Source organism: Cherax quadricarinatus, chromosome 50 (assembly GCF_038502225.1).
Source record: "Cherax quadricarinatus isolate ZL_2023a chromosome 50, ASM3850222v1, whole genome shotgun sequence".
NCBI lineage: Eukaryota > Metazoa > Arthropoda > Malacostraca > Decapoda > Parastacidae > Cherax > Cherax quadricarinatus.
Genome location: NC_091341.1, coordinates 18,925,353 through 18,946,638, shown reverse-complemented (window position 1 = coordinate 18,946,638; position 21,286 = coordinate 18,925,353). Strand labels below are relative to the sequence as shown.

Sequence of the window (21,286 nt, the reverse complement as noted above, 5' to 3'; positions counted from 1 at the left end):
TATCAACATATTTGAAATCAATGAAATGTAAAAGAAAAAAAAAATCACCAAACAGCCAGAGAAGCTGTAGAACTTTACACCAACAAATATTTCTTGGCAATTGTTGCTAAAAGCTTGCTAAAACCTTTTACAAGTCATATAACCCTCAGCAGGTGTCATCATCCCATAGCTGCATACATAAAGAAAGGCACATCTTTGTCAGGCATGGTACATAAACAACTGCAACAGCAGCACATTGGAAACATGCTACATATATTGCTCCTACTCAGTTCCCAGTACGATGAATCTACAGGTGTTCACCAATTAATGTGCATAAAACGAACTTATACAAAATGTTTATGCATGTGAAAAATTACACTGGCCAACAACAGTTTCAGTTCAAGTTTGAAAACATTTCAACTAATTTTCGGATGCCGAATTCAAATTCGAGCATAAGTTTTGCTCCACGCGTACAGTTTCTGTGAAACAGAACCCCATAGTGAACAATTTCATCAAGACAGAACCATCATGGAGAAGAGCTATCAGGGAAACCCGATGATCAGTTTGCAGGCTGATTATTACTGAACACTGATGAGAAAAAGCAAGACTGAACACACGCAAAAAAGCCTGAAAACTGATTTAAATATGTTTGTATGATTAAATGGAAATATCTGCTATTTTTGCTATACATATTTATAGTGAAATTACATTAATGAAGAGGAATTTTTGTCACTACATGCACAACAAGTGTTATTTCTGAAAAGAAGCTTAGTCAAGATCATTACTTCTTAGTCTTGACTATAAGAATCATATACAAGACTATCACATGCACAAAAATAAATAAACTGATAGAAAAATAGAAAAAACTATATTTGATAAGCAATTCAACTTGCCCTGTATATGAATGATCATAACAGCCCACACTGAGGCCAGATAAAAAAAAAAGTCATCAAGAAAGAAGAATGGGCCTGATAATTATAATTCCTTTGAGCCCTCATAGAAAGTACGTAGTTAAGTTCCTTAGTAACAGCACTCCACAAGGGAGTTTCCTTGATGATGATAAGGGGCTCTTTATCCAAGGAATCAGACATGACCTCCCTTTCCTTGAATCAAGCCTGATTGTCTCTCATTTCCCAAAAGCACTGTATGAACCCTATGGGTTTAATGCTCCCCATAAATATTATAATAATAGTAATTGGATACCTCATATATTCAGAAAACATACATTTATAGGTTTTTAAAATTACTCATAAAATCTAAACTTTGCTCTTATTTGGAAAATAAAAAAAAAAGTCAGATTAATTCAAACTGCAAATTCAGAAAGCATTCTCATTTTATTCAGAAAACTCCAAGTTAAAGAGAATTTTCCAAACTGAAATTGTATGTAAAGTTTATGCAACAGGCATGGAATAAAAATACAGGCACACCAATGGAATTCATATCAAACTTACCAAGAATGCTATCAACAACAGACATCTCTGCCTCTTGGCAGGCCACAAAGGAACCAACTTGAGCCATCAACACAGCTGCACCAACTGATCTCAGAAAAGTACTCTTGCCTCCCATGTTGGGGCCAGTGATTATGTGGAACATGCCATTATCTGCAGCATAAAAGTTATACAATGCAGATGATATGATAAGTTTGTGTACAATACTAAACTGCTACACATTTTAGTATTTGAGAATTCAGATACATTACAAAATGTATTACAGAATTAAATTGGATTTGCTTGAAATATGAAGCAAAGTGCAAAAATAATTTAATAAATACTAATTTTTTATTTAAAATATTAGGCAATTTTTTTTTTTACTTTTGCAAAACATTCTAAGACACTAAAACCATGGATCAATTTCTTAAAAATATAAAAAAAGTTTACAAACCTAAAAAAAAAATTAGAATAAATCCTAAAAGACATACTAACTTTTATCAAAATGGCAGTCATTTGGTATAAACGAGACATCATCTTGTAACTCCAAACATGGATGACGAGTGCCCTGCAGCTTTAGTACACCTGATCCCCTTGCCAGGAGCTTGGGCCGCACATAAGGAATGGGGGCAGAAACAGCAGCAGAGGCCAATGCATAAATACAATCTAAAGTACCCAATACATGACCTAGGGACTGTATCACCTCAACATAACCAGCTGAAATAAATACAAGAACATTTGTAAATGTTTGGAGTGACATCTGAACTGTTGTATCTGGGCACCTCTGCAAAGGCAGTGATTATGTGTGAATGATGGTGAAAGTGTCTTTCTTTTTTGGGGCACCCTGCCTCGGTGGGAGATGGCTGACGTGCTGAATAATAATAATTTGTAATTAAGTTTGTGTGCAGTTATCTATCTGAATTTGCAGGGATGGGATTGAGAAGGAAAGAGAAGCTCAGCTCTTTGTCCTGCCTCAACTATTGGCCAACTGACATTATTGAGCCTCATTTTATCTATTTTTGAACACCTATATAGAATTCCTTTTCACTGCATCATTGCCCAACTCATTTCACTCACTACTTTTATAATGACATACCTTCTGGTTATTTTCATATTTTACTGGTTATTTTCATATAGTCGGACTTGAGTCCTGGAAATGGGAAGTACAATGCCTGCACTTTAAAGGAGGGGTTTGGGATATTGGCGGTTTGGAGGGATATGTTGTGTATCTCTATACGTATATGCTTCTAAACTGTTGTATTCTGAGCACCTCTGCAAAAGCAGTGATAATGTGTGAGTGTGGTGAAAGTGTTGAATGATGATGAAAGTATTTTCTTTTTGGGGATTTTCTTTCTTTTTTTTTTGGGTCACCCTGCCTCGGTGGGAGACGGCCGACTTGTTGGAGAAAAAAAAAAAAAAAAAAAAAACCTTCTGATATAGGTATGAGGGAAAGGGGGTACCAAGTCTTTGCTCTTCGTCCTGCATTTCAAATCATAGCTGACCTGCATGTAATAATCCTTATATTTTGCATGACATGATCAAATCCCCTCTTGCTCTTCATTCCTCCAGGTGACGTAAGGCCTACCTCAAATTTGTGTGCACGTCACAAAATCCGTTCCAGGAACTAGGACTAAAGTCGAAATATCCGAAAGTCAAAGCAATAGTTCCCATAAGAATAATGTAAATCCAATTAATCCATTCCTGCTGTCAGGAGGCATAACAAAATAGTACAGGTCTCCCTCAACATTCACGTTTTCAACTTTCACGGGCTTCACACATTCGCGAATTCCCAACCACCAAATTCCCAGCCACCAAATTCCCAACCGCCAAATTCCCAGCCGCCAAATTCCCAGCCGCCAAATCATATTTAAGTTTCCCGACACCTGCGAGTCCCTACTACCCTCCCTCCGACCCCTGCAACTGGCAGCCAGCCCTCCCACCACTCAGTGTGGTGAGTGTTTTGTTTGTTCATTATTTGCTATTAAACTACAGTATAAATAATGTAAACCCATTCATGACTGCATATTGGAATGGCTATTTGGACAGGTATTAGACGGTGACATCATGTGTTTACTCTTGAACACTGCAAAGAATTAAACATTTCTGCTACAGCTAATAATAACAATAACAATAATAATAATAATAATAATAATAATAATAATAATAATAATAATAATAATAATAATAATAATAATAATAATAAATATGATATAATTGAAGAAGGAAATTGTACAAAAATACGAGGGAGTGGTTGACACATCGTCAGTGTGACTTTGTTTATGCTGGAGTGAACATTAGTCTCCCTGCTCTTCCAAACATTTCACAATAATTCATTGTGTTTGGTGCTTGTAGATTGAGTGTGACTGGAGTAGTAGAGGCAGTGATTGAGGCAATGGTATTTAATAACATACATGTTAATAATAATACATGTTATTAATAATATGTACTATTATTATTTATAACATATATGTTATTAAATACCACTGCCTCAACTGCTGAATTATTGTGAAATGTTTGGAAGAGCAGGGAGACTAATGTTCACTCCAGCATAAACAAAGTCACACTGAAGATGTGTCAACCACTCCCTCGTATTTTTGTACAATTTCCTTCTTCAATTATATTGTATTTATTATTATTATTATTACTATTGTTATTATTAGCAATAGCAGAAATGTTCGATTCTTTGCTGTGTTCAAGAGTAAACACATGATGTCACCGTCTAATACCTTTCCTAATAGCCATTCCAATATGGAGTCATGAATGGATTTACATTATTTATTCTGTAGTTTAATAGCAAATAATGAACAAACAAAACACTCACCACACTGAGTGATGGGAGGGCTGGCTGCCAGTTGCGGGTGTCGGAGGGAGGGTAGTAGGGACTCGCAGTGGTGGAGGAAGTGGTGGAGTCTGTGGTATTTAATAACATACATGTTATTAACATACATGTTATTAAATAACATACGTTATTAAAGCATAACATGTATATATTTAGTACAATTTACGACGTTTTCTTGTATTTTATGATTATTCATGGTTCAACAAGTTAAGGAAGCAGTATTGTAATATATTTCCCTACAATATACTGGGGCACCAAACATTCACGGTTTTTCAACATTCGCGAGGCTCTTGATCCCCTAACCCTAGCGAATATTGAGGGAGACCTGTATTTCAATATGACGCTATTATCAACTCTACGGCTTATTTATTTATCACATCTCATCTAATATGACATAATAAACAATATAATGACATAAAAACCTGGTATACACTCTAGAATGAGCAAAATATGTATGTCATTATGTATGTGGTGGCGGGGAGGACAGCACTCGTGGGCATTCTTGCTCCAGCTATAAAAGTCTTCCCATTCTTTCCTCCTTCAGACGTGTTAGTATAAGAGAAAATGGAGTTCGAGGCACTTCTTTCATACGAAAACCATAATGTACAAATGAACTGGTGTTCATACACCATTTACATACCTTGCAGAAGATAGGCAGAGCTGCTTATGCTATCAGGAGTTTTTGTTTCATCCTTTTTCTATCGCTTAATCATTTAATTGCTACACTCTTAATGCTACACTTTGTCACTGAATGTAACCGATTTAAACTCCACAACTTGCGCCTGTGCTGGCGTGTGGGAACACATTAAAATCACTAAGTGTGTGTTATTAGTCTTGAAGATGCCATATTAATAATGATAATAATAACACAATAATAGGTAGTAGGTTGGTAGACAGCAACCGCCCAGGGAGGTACTACCGTCCTGCCAATTGAGTGTAAAACAAAAGCCTGTAATTGTTTTACATGATGGTAGGATTGTTGGTGTCCTTTTTTCTGTCTCATGAACATGCAAGATTTCAGGTATGTCTTGCTACTTCTACTTACACTCAGGTCACACTACACATACATGTACAAGCACATATATACACACCCCTCTGGGTTTTATTCTATTTTCTTTCTAGTTCTTAATTTTGTTTATTTCCTCTTATCTCCATGGGGAAGTGGAACAGAATTCTTCCTCCGTAAGCCATGCGTGTTGTAAGAGGCGACTAAAATGCCGGGAGCAAGGGACTAGTAACCTCTTCTCCTGTATATATTACTAAATATAAAAGGAGAAACTTTCGTTTTTCCTTTTGGGCCACCCTGCCTCAGTGGGATACGGCCGGTGTGTTGAAATAAATAAATAACACAATAATAAATAAATATGAGATGTTTTTCCAGTTGGCTTGACGGAGTGAACATAAGCCATTAGTGTCTGGACTGCTAACAACAACTGGTTTGTTTACAAAACTTCTACACTCATGTACTCATCTTGTTTACTACCACCTTCTGTGCTGTTACCAACTTGCCCTTTCTTCTCTTAAATCCAACACTAACATCATCATACTATCTTCTGACAAAGGTAATTCGGTAGTTATCCTTGATTGCAAGGATTACCTCCGTAAAGCTGATGTCTTGCTCTTTGACTCGCGTACTAGATTCCTCTCGTTTCCAACCCTCTTGATCACATCAAGAGAACTTTCAACAAGAAACTAAGGACTCTCTCTGACCTCTGTCCTCCTGACTTTGACCTTGTTCAACGTTTTTGTGTCATCTGCCCCTCTCTGCCCTATTTTTATGGTCTTCCCAAAACTCATAAATCTGATATTCCTCTATGTCCTATCATATCCTCTAGAGGTTCTGTCTCTTATTCTCTTGCTTCTTGGCTTGCCAAAATCCTCACTCCCTTTCTTGGTACCTTTTCTCCTACCCACCTCTGTCACTCTCAAGACTTCACTGAACAGGTTCGCTCTCTCCTGACCTGTAAGATGCTTAGTTTTGATGTTGAGTCCTTCTTCATCAATGTCCTTCTTGATGATATCCTTGATTTTCTTAGAGAGAAGGCCAATGAAGAGTTTCTTCATCTCCCTATAACTACTGATGTCTTTCTTGATCTTATCTGCCTCTGTGTGGACTCTAATTCCTTTTCCTTCCCAGGGAAATATTATACTCAAACCTTCAGTGTTGCTATGGGCTCTCCTCTTCCTCTTGTCCTTGCTAATCTTTACATGGAATACTTAGAGACTGTTCTTCTTCCTACTATCGACGTGCGCCCTTCACTCTGGCTCTGCTATGTAGATGACATCTTTGCTCTGTGGCCTCATGACTCAAGTCTCTTCCAACCATTTCTTGGTGCTCTTAATAATCTTGCCCCCTTCCATTAAGCTTAAAGCTGAATGGGAATCTAATTCCTTGCTTCCTTTCCTTGATGTCAATGTCCACCGCTCAGATACAGGTTTTGCCATTTCCATTTACCACAAGCCTATGCACAGTGGCATGTACATTCACCACTTTTCTTATCATGCTTCCTCTGTCAAGAAAAGTGTTCTTATCTCCCTCTTTCTCTGTGCCCTCCGCATTTGTGATCCTCAGTTCCTTCAATCAGAAACCTCCACTCTCCGTAATTCATTTTCCCGTCTTGGCTACCCTTCCCATTTCATAGATTGTGCCTTCTCATGTGCTAAACATAATTTATTCTCTCCCAAACTCTCTACTCCTGGGAACTCTTCTGTCCTCTGCCTTCCCTACATTTCTGGTCTTTCTAATCTCAACAACTCTCTCCATTCCTTAGACATCAAACCTACTTTCCGCCAAACTAACACTCTTTGCACTAATCTCGTTCATACCTCTCCTCCCTCTACAGATGCTCCTGGTGTCTACTCTATTTCTTATTCCTCCTGCCATCTTCAATACTTTGGAGAAACTGGCCGAACTCTTTCTGACAGACTTAGTCCTGGCTGCGTCTCTGTAGATGCCTTCCTTTCCCACTACATTGTAAAATGCTCCAAACTTCAGAACACCCGTGACTTAACCTGATTCCCCCTTTTCTTCTCCCTCTTCCCCTTTCCTCTTTCCTTTTCTCTCCTTTGGGTTGTCTTTCTTCCGCCTTGTGTATTTGTTCCTCCTTTATTTATTTTTTCCCCTGTGTTCTTGCTCTTACCCTTTGTGGGCACCTAGCTCCCTTGCAGTGCTCCTTTTTCTTTGTATTTGACTGGCTCCTCCTCCTCCTTTCTACCTCCCCCACTACTACTACCTTCTACCTCCACTACTACTACTACTACCACCACCTCCTGCCTATATATACCCCTCCCTCCCTCTTTTTCGTTTCTGTGACTTTGTAAATGGTCCAAGTCGGACTGAAACGTCGTCGTAAGCTCCTCTCTTCTATGTGTGGGTTATTTGTGTATTGTTCCAGTCATGGTATTGTGCCTTTTTTTGTTACTTGTTTACTCACCTCTCACTCTACATTAAGACTACAAATATTTTAAGGTAAGTAATGAGTGTACTGTACGTATATGCATTTCATCGCTCTAGGGCATTTTAACCCTTAAACGGTCCAAATAGATCGACGTTCAAATCTGTAGTGCTCCAAAAGTAAATCTATGCTTTTTTTACATATTTTCAAATATAACAAAAAAGCAATGTAGATAAAAGTTTTTTTACACATTTTCAAATGTAAAAAAAAAAAAAGATGATGTACATTTTTTTGCATACTTTCAAATGTTGAAAAAACGTATATATACGTTTGGACCATTTAAGGGTTAAAAGCCTAGTATAAAATGTGTGGGTGGGGTAGCCAGATGGAGGGTTATATACCTACCACATTTTCATACCTACCTACCTTACTATTCACCTTGCACCCTATATTAATACCATTAAGGCTACAAATATTTTAAGGCAAGTAATAAGTACTGTATATGCATTTTATCGCTCTAGGGCACTTTAAATGCCTAGTATATAATGTAATTTTCACTCAAGGAAAAACAAAGCCAGACTGACTCACGACAGCTGCGCAGGGAGGCACGCAGGCGCAGGCAGGCAGACAGGTCTGGTACGTGGGACGAAACACGGGGCACAGTGTGAAACTTGCGACAAAATTTAGCTGAAAAAATGGTTCTAAACTCGAAGCATACGATGCTCAGGGCAAACGAAACTCAGGGTTCCAATGTACAGTAATTTAATATGCAATTTCATAGAGAAACAAATTCCAAGCACTTTTGTGTTGCATCAATTACACCACCCGCAAACTCAAATTGGTAAACACACACAAATGTATTTACTATAAATCCATCACAAAAAAAATATGGGCAATTATATTATCACAGTATTAACTTACTAAGTGTTTTCAGTCACAGTGAAACATTTAATCTAAATTCCCAAATGATAATAAACTTTCTAGCTTGTAAAGTAATATACATGTACTTTATAACAGAACTTAATGTAAATTTATTTAGCTCCTTAAAAATATACTATAATAATTCTTAAAAAAGTACAAAATAAAAAGTGATATCACCTGCAATATTCATGATTTCATCCACAACAGTTTTCTGCTGTTCATTATACTCCTCTCGTGAAGCCATGTGCTGGTCGTTGAGATTCTGAAGTGCGCTATTTCTGAACCGCACTCCAGCCTTATTGGTGTCAATCATCCTGTAGTTTCTGTTGTTACGCAACACTTTTTCTTCCTGTAAATGTTATTTTGAAAGTTAATGAACCCGAATTCTAGAGGCAGGATGTGCAGTGCCTACTCTCTGTAGGAGGGGTGGTGATGTTGCAGTGTGGAAGGTCATTTGAACTGTGATGCCTGCAAGCTTCATGAAAGGCACACATACGTATCTATGTATATATACAGGCAGGCCCCACTTATACAGCAGATTAGGTTCTGGGCTACTGCTGTAAAGCAGAAATCACTGTAAAGTGAAACAGCCTTTTTCCACTTTCAAATACATACAAAAGCCTGATAACATGTTTACACTATCATATGAACATTAAAGTGGTATAAAATACCGACAGGTTGTTAGGTAAGACACATATGCAACAGTTAGGTATCTTTATTTCGAAACGTTTCGCCTACACAGTAGGCTTCTTCAGTCGAGTACAGAAAAGTTTCAGACTTTGGAACAATGCTCTTCTCCAGACTGAGGGACTGACCACCTCAAAACTTTAAGGGTGATGGACTGATTACATCGTCTTCAAGTCTCTTCTGCTTCTATCAACTTTTCTGTACTCGACTGAAGAAGCCTACTGTGTAGGCGAAACGTTTCGAAATAAAGATACCTAACTGTTGCATATGTGTCTTACCACACTATCATTTATTAAGTGAGCAATAAAAATGCATATACAGTACACACATTACTTATCTTAAAATATTTTCATCCTTAGCTTATAGTGAGTAGTGAATATATTTAAGTCTGAATAAATGAAGAATGGGTATAACTGAAAACTGCTGCATTAGCAAAATGCCATAAAGCAAAGCACTGTAAAGCAGGGCCCTCCTGTGTATGTAAGTGTATATATATTTTTTTTTTTCAATATGCCAATTGTCTCCCATCAATACAGGGTGATTCAAAAAAGAAAATGCTTTCACCATCATTCACATATTATCAGTCTTTGCAGAGGCATGCAGATATGACAATTTGGATGTCACTCCAAACAGCAAACATCCCTAACCCCTCCTTTAAAGGGTAGGCACTGTACACGTCCTTCCCACCTCCAGGACTCGAGTCCAGCTAACCAGTTTCCCTGAATCCCTTCACAAAATATTACCCTGCTCACACTCCAACAGTCTGTCAAGTCCCAAAAACCGTTCATCTCCACTCATTCCTAACACGCTCACACATTCCTGTTGTATGTCCAATCCCCTTACACACAAAACCTCTTTTACCCCCTTCCTCCATCCTTTCCTAGGATGACCCCTACCCTTCCTTCCTACCTTCCACTACAGATTTATACACCCTCCAAGTCATCCTCTTTTGTTCCATCCTCTCTAAATGACTAAACCACCTCAACAACCCTTCCTCCGCATTCTGAATATTACTTTTATTAACTCCACACCTCCTAATTTCCAAACTATGAATTCTCTGCATAATATTTACACCACACATTCACGTTAGACATGACAGCTCCACTGCCTCCTCTTTGCTGCAGCATTTATAACCCATGCTTCACACCCATGTAAGTGTTGGCACCACTATACTCTCATACATTCTCTTCTTTGCTTACACTGATAATGCTCTCTGTCTCCACAGATACCTAAATGCATCGCCCATCTTTTTTCCTTCATCAATTCCACGGTTTACCTCATCCTTCATAAACCCACCTGCCGACAAGTCTACCCCCAAATGTCTGAACACATTCATTTCTTCCATACACCCTCCCTCCAATCTGATATCCAGTTTTTCCTTATCTAAATCATTTGATACCCTCATCATCTTACTCATATCTATGTTCACTTTCAACCTCCTTTACACACCCTCCCAAACGTGTCCTTTTATTGTAACTGATTTTCACATAGATAAGCTAACTGTTTTAACTTTTATGGTTTAAATAAGAAGATATTACAAGGACTCCAATGGAAATAAGTCACTTTGTTAGCCATTTTTGGGTTATCCTAAGGAATTTACACTATGTATGATAATTGTACTTATGTGTACATATGCCTCAATAAACTTATTGGCTTACTTAAACCTTTTAAACTTAGGAAGAATTTCTGGTCTGTAAATCTTTCAAATATTTACTTATGGTTAATATACTTATCTTTCCTGTATATCTGCTCTTATTCCTGTGATATTACCTTTCAAATTTTGGAGGCCTAATCTGAGACTGGGATACTGGAGCACTGATCCCAAAACCAGTAATATATAACACCCAAGTAAGACATGATAAAAAAAAAAAAAAAAAAAAAAGGCATTATGAAGATAGTGACATACCTTGAGAGTAACTCTGAAGAAATAACCCAGCTGTGCATTAGATTCCAACTTTATACTCTTGCCAGCATCAAGGCCAAGATCATTGGCAGCCTTTTTCAGCTGACTCTGAATGTCTGCTTCCAAGCCATTCATCGTTTCTCGCAGATCTATAAATAGTATTTTTTTTATTATTTCTATTTCATTATACTGTAGAATTCTTCCGAATATACTGTACTGCATGCTTAAAATGTGGAAACTGATAAACCAGACAGGACTCCAACACAGTATCAATACAAACTTATTTCTATGGTATGCAACAGATCAAAGCTAACCACTACAGCAAATGGAATTTATGAAATTCTTAAGCTTTCATTTCTCAGTGTAAGAAAGCAGCAACCATTTTGCTGTGACTGCCAAATCCCCTTTACAGAATTCCTCCAATGCTTCAGGTGCTCATCTTTGTCATAATTTGTCTTATGGTAGAATATCTGGGAAATAATCTACAAGCCACTCCTACGCTAAGGCAAGGAATCAAGGCAGCAATATTTATCTATTAAATAACCTCTGACATATTATTTTCTTCTGAAAACTTGACATAACTGAATGGGTGGTTAGTTTTCTTTTTTTTTAAATTTGATGTCTTCTTTTGTCTATCTTGAGAGAATGAATTCCTATAACCATTAAAAGCACATCAGATACCCCTAGTATTAAAGAACATCCAATTAGCATTTCATGAAGCAGCTCACCTGCTTTAACTATCATGCACATACAGTAATCAGAAAGTTACAAATATTGCAAAAATATTTTATTACAATGACAATCCAAGTAATGGGGGACCAAACCATACCTAAGGGGTGAATGCTTATGAGGCACATTTGACATAACACTGCTGGAAAAATATGAAAATCAAGAAAAAGCAACTATACTGTACAATGCAATATAATTCTTTTATTTCAAATTACTGCATACACAAAGCATGCAATAATCTGAAGGTCTATACAATGCACAGCCCTTTGGGCAAAACTTTACCCTTTGACTGTTTCGGTCGTATATACAGTGGACCCCCGGTTTATGATCAGCTCCCAATGCGACCAATTATGCAAGTGTATTTATGTAACTGTGTTTGTATGTGTATGTTTCGGGATCTGAAATGGACTAATCTAATTCACAATATTCCTTTATGGGAACAAATTCGGTCAGTACTGGCACCTGAACATACTTCTGGAATGAAATAATATCGTAAACAGTCTTATGAGCCAATGTGTTTGACGTATACATACTCAAAAACTCTAGCGGCTTCAAATCAAGAAGGAGAAAGTTGGTAGGACCCACATGTGAGAGAATGGGTCTGTGTGGTCAGTGTGCACCATATAAAAAAAATCCTGCAGCACGTAGTGCATGAGAAAAAAAAAACTCCGACTGTGTTTTTAGATTAAAACGCCGACTTTGAGGTGTATTTTCGTATAGTTTTTATTGTTATATTCTCGTTTCTGTAGTCACATTTGATAAAATGGGAAACATATTACAGAAATAGAGGAGATTTTGATTGGTTTTACTATGAAAAGGACCTTGAAATGGAGCTCCAAGTAGGGAAAATGTTTGATTTTTGCCAAAGTTCAAGAGTAAACAAATGATGTCATTGTCCAATAAATGTCCAACTAGACATTCTAATATGCAGTCATGAATGGGTTGATGTTATTTATACAATTATTACAATACTGCAGTAGTCTGCATAACAGTAAATCTTCTATTTTTGGTCTGAATAAAAATTCTAAATAGAAAGGAAGAGTAATATCAGAGGGGCTTGGAGACGTGGCTGATGAATAAAGAAAATATTATTTTAGAGCCAGGAATGTCTGCATTGTTCATTCTGGACCCTATTTTGAAATTGGCATATTTTTTAATTTGTGTGAAACTGGCCAAATTGCCAATTTCTGACTACTTTATTGGGTAAATGGGCAGTTTCTTGTATTCAATCGATAGAACAAATGGAGCTCTAAAGAAATAGTTATGAGTTTGGTCGACTGGAACAATGGAATTAGCCGAAAATAGGGCTCAAATTGGGCGAAATTGCCGATTCATAAATATCGCCGAGGTCGCTAACTTCGCGAGAGCGTAATTCCATAAGTTTTTCAATTTTCGTACTTTTGGTGTCATTACCATCGAGAAAAGATTCTCTATGATTTCACAAGAAAAAATAATTTTTTTTTTTCAAATATTTTGCGACACCAGGAGGCACCTCAGGATTTGGGGTTGCGACAGTCAAAGGGTTAATATCTATTTATTTTTTTGTTTTAAGGGGTCTAACAGATGGTATTAATGGAAATTAAAAAGATGAAAATTAAAAAAACAATTAAAAAAAAATGTAATTATCTAGTTATAGAAGGATGAATGGTACTAACTGATGAAATTCCAATATAATATACGATAATACAACATAAGTGCTATGAAGAATGCTTTTAGAGATGTGGTTATAACAGAACAAAGAACAAAGGACTTCACACAGATTGAAACAAAATTTTATATTAGTTAAGCCAATAGCACTTAATGAAGCAAAAGATTTTAAGTAAAATCGTTTGGAAACCTAAAAATAACACATGTACAGCTTCAAACCTTAAAAATGTAATACTCTACTGCTTTCCACTTTTACACAATGGCATGATCTATTTAAAGAAATATCTAATTTAACTTTTCTTACCTGCTAGTGTTTCATCAAAATCTGGCTTGATGACATACTCTCCATGATTAGCCTGTTCCATGTCTACAGTGGTTTCTATCATTTCCTGAAACTTTGCCAGATCTGACAGCAGCTCCTTTAGGACAAATAAAAAAGCGAGGGAAAATTTAAATGTAGAACATTATGTAAAAGAACACAGTTACCATGGATTACACCAATACTAATATTTTCAAATAGGCATAACAGACCACAAAATTTTAGGTGACCTGCAGGCCAATTTTTAGCTGCATGTTAAAAATTTCTATCTTATGTACACTAAACTTAAATAAAAGTTACTGTACTTACTTTTTTAAAAGGTGGTCAGTCTTGGGAAAAAGTTTGAAAACTGAAAAAATTAAAATACTGCTTTCATGTGATAATTTCAGTGCCACATCTGATTAGCTGAAATCCTTTCAAGCTGATAACTATAATGCAACTTCTGAGTAGCATCAAGCTTAATGTGCTTGTGTCTTTTAGGATAATACTCTCTCTGAAAGGTATGAATATGCTGAGGATGTGTAATATCCTAATTTACTGATTTTATTGATGAAATCCAGATATTAGCTGCCTCAGGGTGACTTTTGAAGGGAATGAGAAGAGGCATTCACAACTAATATTTAACTGCATTATCAACTCATGATGCCACACACTGCACAATATTAATCGCATGCACTGAGGTAATGGGAGAACTGGGTTTAGGAAATACAGGGATACCTTTATTATATAGCAGTGACTGAAATACATCTAGTTATTATTTTTGTAGGGCGGTTTATTTCAGTGCGCCTCACCTGAAGTGGAGTAGTGAAGACTGCTGCTAGAGATGCTACATGAGGCCCATCGTACTTAGCTATAGCTTCACATAAATTTGGCAGTCGTTCAGCACACTGGTAAAATCTGTTGTGTAAAATGCTCCTATAAGAATAAATTTTTACACTGTAAAATAAGTGATTCATAATGTGCTTTTATGTAAGAAAAAACTAGTATGTAGCATCCACAACACAATTGCAGTTTAAGAATTTATATTTTATCATTGGTAGTTCACAGTTCTAAATCATGTATATGTACTTATAACAATCCTGAAGTGTGCCTGCTTTTCGGGCCAGTTTTCTCGCCAGGCGGTTCAGGTCAGGAATACGACGCAAGTGCTCCTCCCCAAGACTGTGACGCAGCTCCACTGACGATACTACAGCCTCAACCAAATCAAGCCGTTCCTCTGTAACATGTATTATATTAAAAACAAGCACTGAACTGATAGGGGTCATACAGCAATGCTCTCCAATATGAAAGCTCTATATTTATGATCATAAATACATAAAGCTCAGAGAGCTTAAACTATAAATTGAAGAGCTAAGTGCAAAATAACTTATGTCATTTCTTTTGGAGTGTGAGCAGGGTAATATTTAGTGAAGGGATTCAGGGAAACTGGTTATTTTTATATAGCCGGCTTGAGTACTGGAAATGGGAAGTACACCCTCCCCTGATGGAAGACGGCCGACTTGTTGAAGAAGAAAAAAATCTTTTTCTTCTCTAGATGCATTTATTGTAGATAGCAAAGTAGAAACAAGCCCAGTTCTCTGAGCCCAATCTGCAGATGCCCTAAATTAGTCAAAGTCCATTAAAAGAGGCACAAATGTTGGGGACTGCATAGTAATGTGTAGTGCAAGAAATTGTGTATCAGAGTTGTTCATGTCTCAGTCATTTCATGCAAATATTATGAAAAATTTAATGTCCTACAAAAAGTGAGGATTTTTAAATGGATGTTACAAAATTGATGTACAAACCTAGGAAGCAAGAGAAAAAATGAAGGTAGTAATGGAGAGATAGGAAAGTAGTAGGCTATTAGTTAAGATGAGAAATTATAAACACTATCTGGAAAACAAACCACTGATGAAAATACAGAAAGCATGTTGCATGCAACTCTTGAGATGGATAAGTGGTGTTGTAGGGCATCAGTCAAGCCTGATGCCAAGGTAGCTTGGAGATTTTTGTTCTCTTCACCCACCTTAGAGGAGATTTTCCATGAAAACTGTCAAAAGACTCACCTATCTTATTAATGTCCACCAATGGTTGTCTGAGCCACTGTTGGAGCAAGCGATGGCCAAGAGGCGTGCGACACTTATCCAGGAGACCAAGAATGGTGTGTGTCTTAGCAGTAGTGCCAGATACTTCACCACTACCAAGGGGCTCCACATGCAGAGCCCGAACTGCTGCACTGTCAAGCCGCATGTACTGGCTCAGGTCATACAGAGACATTGTAAACTGTCCAAAGTTTGATTCATCCCCTAGGAGCTATGACAAAATGGTAAAATATTTCACATTAACATCAAAATTTGTAAAGAGCTTTTTAACATTTTCCTATAAGAGTGACTAACAAAGGTTTTAGTTCACATTTAAAAATACGCATTTCCTTCTAATTTAAGGATGCTAAATTCAAATCTGAACTTAGTTTTGCTCCAACACATATAGTTTATGTGAAATAGAACCCCACAGTGAATGATTTCACGATGACAGCCATTATGGAACAGAACTATCAGGAAAAACTGACAATCAGTTTGATTGCTGACTACTGCTAAACACTAGTAGGGGAAAGCATTACTGAACATAAGTGAAACAGTCTGAAAACTGTGATACAGACATAGTTGTATGATACACAAATAACCAGCACACAGAAGAGAGGAGCTTATAACGACTTAAATGGTCCAAGTCAGATTGAAACATCATCATAAGCTCCTCTCTTCTATGAGCGGGTTATTTGTGTATTGTTCCAGTCATCGTATTGTGCCTTTTTTTGTTATTTATGGTTGTATGACTATGAAATTAGTTTTACTTCTGTTATACATATATATAATGAATTTACATTAAGCAAAATTAGTTTTTGTCATTGCATACATGCATAATATAATACTTATGATTGTTAGGTCCTTCAACCTTAAACAGCCAAAATATTAATCACACGATTTTAAAAAATTATTTACGTGATAAAAATTAAATAAGCTCAGATTTGTGATCAGTGCATCCAAGTTGGCTTCTGAATTCAATAAAAAGTTAAATTTTGCTGGCTAGCATAATTTATCAAATCATGTCAGTCAAGTCTTATTGCTGTAATATTATTCAAAATAACACAATACCCAAAAGTTTTTCTAACTTTTATAGCTCCAACACTAACCTCTAGGTACTTAATGACAGCAGACAGTGCAGCAATGGCACTTGTTCGATCCATCTCAGGACGGGCTGAGGTAGCCAACACATCACCACCTTTCTTATGTAGTAAACGGCTAAGGTCCTGTGCAGCATCTTTATTGTTAAATTCGGCTCTCTTCCTTTCGGTCACAAGCAATGGATTTCGAGACAATACCTGTCAGGCTAAAGCTAGTTAATCATCAAACTAATGTTTGCAATATAATGGCACAAAATATGCATAGTTAATACATAGTTAATACTGTGGCATACAATTGTAGAAAAGTACTCTCCCAAAAATGTATTATAAGAAAGTTATAAAGAATGGCCCATTTTAATCCCCAGGGTGAAACCCAAGCATCCTCATCAAAATATCAGATCAAGCAATGAAAGATTTCCTTACAAATTTTGATATGCTGTAATAACTAGTGAATGATGGAAATGCAGAAAAATATAATTAAGATTAATTGGGATATAGAAAGCAGAAGTTGAAAAAAAAAAAAAAAAAAAGTATTAAGCTGGTCAAACAGACAACTACAGCAACATGAATAAAAATAAAGATGACAAACAATTTCCCACAGCTGAGTGGCATCTCAAAGTGACTCGTAAAAGAGCAAACAAACTGGGTATCAAAAAGAAGCTATATCACTACTGCACAACAAATACAAGTAAAATAAAAAAAGACTGACAAGTGCCTGTGCTAAAATATTCATGACTTACCCTCCTGATCTCATCAAATATTTAGACAATCTGGAATGACTGGAGCAGGTCCTAGGAAAAACGAACTACATGACAAGCATCGAAGAAAGAAACCAACGCCCCAGCTAGCTCCCAACACAAACATCAACTTATCATTACAAAACACCTTCAACTTTGATCTCAGTATTGAAACACAGTAACTTATTTAGATTAAAAAAATCACTCCTTCGTAGCTTTACTTTTACATTATAAGAGCTAAAATATAATTTTTACTGTGAGGCAGAGTAACAACTTTTTCCCTGTCTTAGCAGGAGATAACCATTCAGTTAAAAAAAGTGTGTGTAACAACATTCCAACAACAGTATCAGTTTCATACTGATCAGATCTAATACAGAATGTTAAACATGTTCCTAACCATCCCAAAATTTTACAGTGATATTTAAATGCCTCCGGTGCCAAAACAAAGTTTCAAGTGGTAGAAGTAGAGTATTGAAACAGCCTCAAGAAAAAATCTGTAGTTTTCCTTGAAGTTTTTTATTTACAGTACTTTTACGAGGTTATGGGTTCCACACACTTGCACCTAGAGGATAAGTAGTACAAAATATTAAGTGTTACAGAGCAAGCAGACTAGTGATCTTGCTAGCCAGACCAACAGCCAATTACCCCATAACAACATCATAGGATTTAATGATAATGATACAATGGGAAGGCTAAATAACAATCTAATGGACAGCAAGCAATAAGTGCAATGAACAGTGAATAACAGACTATTATAGTGATGATACCCAGAGCCATCTTCAAGTAACCTACAGATAGGCAGCCCTTAGGCAAATCAATACTTCTTCATTATGGCAATATCCTACCTGCTTGAGCTTGGCGCCATCCGGGCCCATATCACCCATAGGAATGAGACATTCCCGAGGTCCCAGCTGTACCACCAGTGCTTCCAAGTTACTGAATGTGTCATTATCATTAAACTCAGACACAGTCATCAACCTGCCAGTTACATCCACATAACCAACTCCAACCACCTATGAAAAATCATAACAATCACAGAACTGCAAAAAAAAAAAAATCCTATTACTGCATGCTAATTCATACTATAAGTACTACTAAATTCTTTTTAAGCAAAAATTTTATATGAAATTTTTCATTTTTTATCTGTGGGACTCTTTAATTTGAAGCCTCTTTTACAGTACCATCATAAATGGCTGCAGTCAACAAATCTTAATGTTATGAACCATTACTCTTTACACTAACATTAAAATTCACTTATCTTCACCATGACCTCTTGGTTTCCTAATAATATGCACCATTAATTTGCTAAATAAATTTTATCAAAGGCCTTTAACCCTTAAACGGTCCAAACAAATTGACGTTCAAATTCGTAGTGCTACAAAAGTAGATCTACTTTTTTTAACATATTTTCAAATGTAAGAAAAAAAAAATGTAGATAAAAGTTTTTTTTTACACGTTTTCAAATGTAAAACAAAAAAGAAGATCTACATTTTTTTACATACTTTCAGATGTTGAAAAAACTTATATATACGTTTGGACCATTTAAGGGTTAATAATAAATAAGAATTCAAGAATTTTGCATACGAAGTGTCGCACAGCAGCAAAGAATAAGCACCACCATTGCCAAAATCTGGGTTAGTGTATGAACTCATTCCTTAATGCACTGTTTGCTTGTGGGAATGTGTAGATATTGTTTTCTGCATCTTTAAATTAGGCTCAAAACCCATAAAATATGTTAACTTAAGTTTCATAGTTCCAATCTCCAGCACGACTGTTTTTCTCCACTGTGTGAATTCAGTATGTATTCTTTTTTCTCATGCAACACCTCATATACACTATATAAAAATACAGTATACAATTTATTAATAATGTAATGTATTATATTAAAAAATACGGATTAGTACTGTGCAAACATGGGAATCAAGGAGACAAAAATAAAGAAAAGAATTGTAGAAGGGAGAATAAAACTCTAGAACCATAAAAATGATTATGTACTACTGATGTAGAGTAATTAAAAACAGAGTGACAGTACTTATTTCAACCTTGACATACGAGTTAAAAATGGACATGGAATGAGGCACATACATGTAAAATTTAAGCTGCTTAAACAATATAAGAAATATGTACTGTATAAGTAGCTGGAAAGGATTAAGACACTAAGAAATATGAGGGAATATTTCTTACAGAGGTGGAGGCTTGATCTTCTGGCCCTCGAATTTTGAGGCAGACATGTTACCTGACTGTACTTGCCTAACACAAGACAGTGATGGATGCCTTGTAAAGCTGGATACCAAAGTGAGAAAAATTTAAAATTACTCGAGTGATAAATCTCATGGTACCTGCCATAAGGGGTACAGAATAAAGTGCAGGAGCAGCTCATGCTTACAGAGGGATGCTTTTAGAATTTTATCATGGCCACAAATTTAAGTGTTATCTGTGGAAATACCAATGCATCAAATATATAAACAAGGTAAAATAGTAAAAAAGAAAAACTTTTAATAATTCTTACTCTCTGGCCATTTTCCACAGCTAGCTTGACAGCCATAACACCCGTTGTTACTGTAAGCTCGTTATTAGCCCCAAACAGCACCTCTTCAAACTGACTCAAGTTGCCCGGAGAAGCCTGAAAAAAAAAAAATAATCTAGAGAAATCTGAAACACACAAGTGCATAAATATCTGGTGAAAGAACTTGGATGTCTTGGTTTAAAATATTGTAAAATTCCTGTGATTTACCTCCCATTAAAAGTTTAAATTTACTCTGACAGCCTGGCCTCTGGCAGACATCCTTGATGATCAACTGATCAGCCAGACTAATGCTGATTACAGCTCACAGGCCCATATAACCATTATATCTAACATCCTACAAGGGTTTATCATTGGTCAAAAATTTTTCCTATCAATTTATCCCCTGGCAATGTTCTTTCTCACTACTTTAGTGTGCCAGTCACCATCAGGTAACAAAAACACTCCCAATAGTTTTTGTATTATTCTCACTAACACCACATTGATCATTCATCTCAAGGAGTGATGAAGACCTGACCGTCCATCTGCTATGGTGACACAAAATAATACTAATGAAAATCACATTCTAGAGCTGGAATGGTATGAAAATACCAACAAGGTGAAGTAAACAGCACTGATATGCAGTGGATACATTTATTTATGTTTATTTACAATGTTTCACTCACACTGTGGGCTTTATCAAGTCAACAGAGAATAAATGTAAACACTTGGTCTACACATTCCCTACCCTTCCTAAAGCCTCCTTGTTCATCTGCAATCCTGCTCTCTATCTTGCCCTGGTACTATACCCAACAGGCTTATTTCCCTATCATTTTTTACACTCTTTTGTCCCTCTTCCCTTTATACAAAGAAACTATGCATGCTCTTTGCTGATCTCTATGTACCTTCCCTTTTTCATACATTTACCGAACAAAAGTACCAACCACTCCAAAACTATATCCCCACTCACCTCTTTCTCATGTATTCTATATTACATTAATGAAGCCCACTTTGTGGCAAAATACTGTTGTAAATAAATT

General features: G+C 36.4%; 1 protein-coding gene across 2 annotated transcripts in view; it reads right to left on the bottom strand.

The window, feature by feature from the left end:
• Positions 1–21,286, bottom strand: part of spel1 (DNA mismatch repair protein spel1) — a 39,144-nt gene that overhangs the window by 11,392 nt on the left and 6,466 nt on the right. Inside the window, exons 5-15 of one of the 2 annotated variants that reach the window (XM_053785896.2) lie at positions 20,253–20,366; positions 18,589–18,756; positions 17,016–17,204; positions 15,892–16,138; positions 14,915–15,062; positions 14,638–14,743; positions 13,832–13,946; positions 11,155–11,300; positions 8,739–8,910; positions 1,902–2,123; positions 1,431–1,580 (exon numbers count right to left, since the gene is read on the bottom strand). In XM_053785896.2, coding sequence (XP_053641871.1) covers positions 1,431–1,580; positions 1,902–2,123; positions 8,739–8,910; positions 11,155–11,300; positions 13,832–13,946; positions 14,638–14,743; positions 14,915–15,062; positions 15,892–16,138; positions 17,016–17,204; positions 18,589–18,756; positions 20,253–20,366 — 1,777 coding nt within the window. Of the gene's footprint in view, positions 1–1,430; positions 1,581–1,901; positions 2,124–8,738; positions 8,911–11,154; positions 11,301–13,831; positions 13,947–14,637; positions 14,744–14,914; positions 15,063–15,891; positions 16,139–17,015; positions 17,205–18,588; positions 18,784–20,252; positions 20,367–21,286 lie in introns of those variants that run through there. The other variant, XM_053785897.1, reaches the window with a different exon arrangement.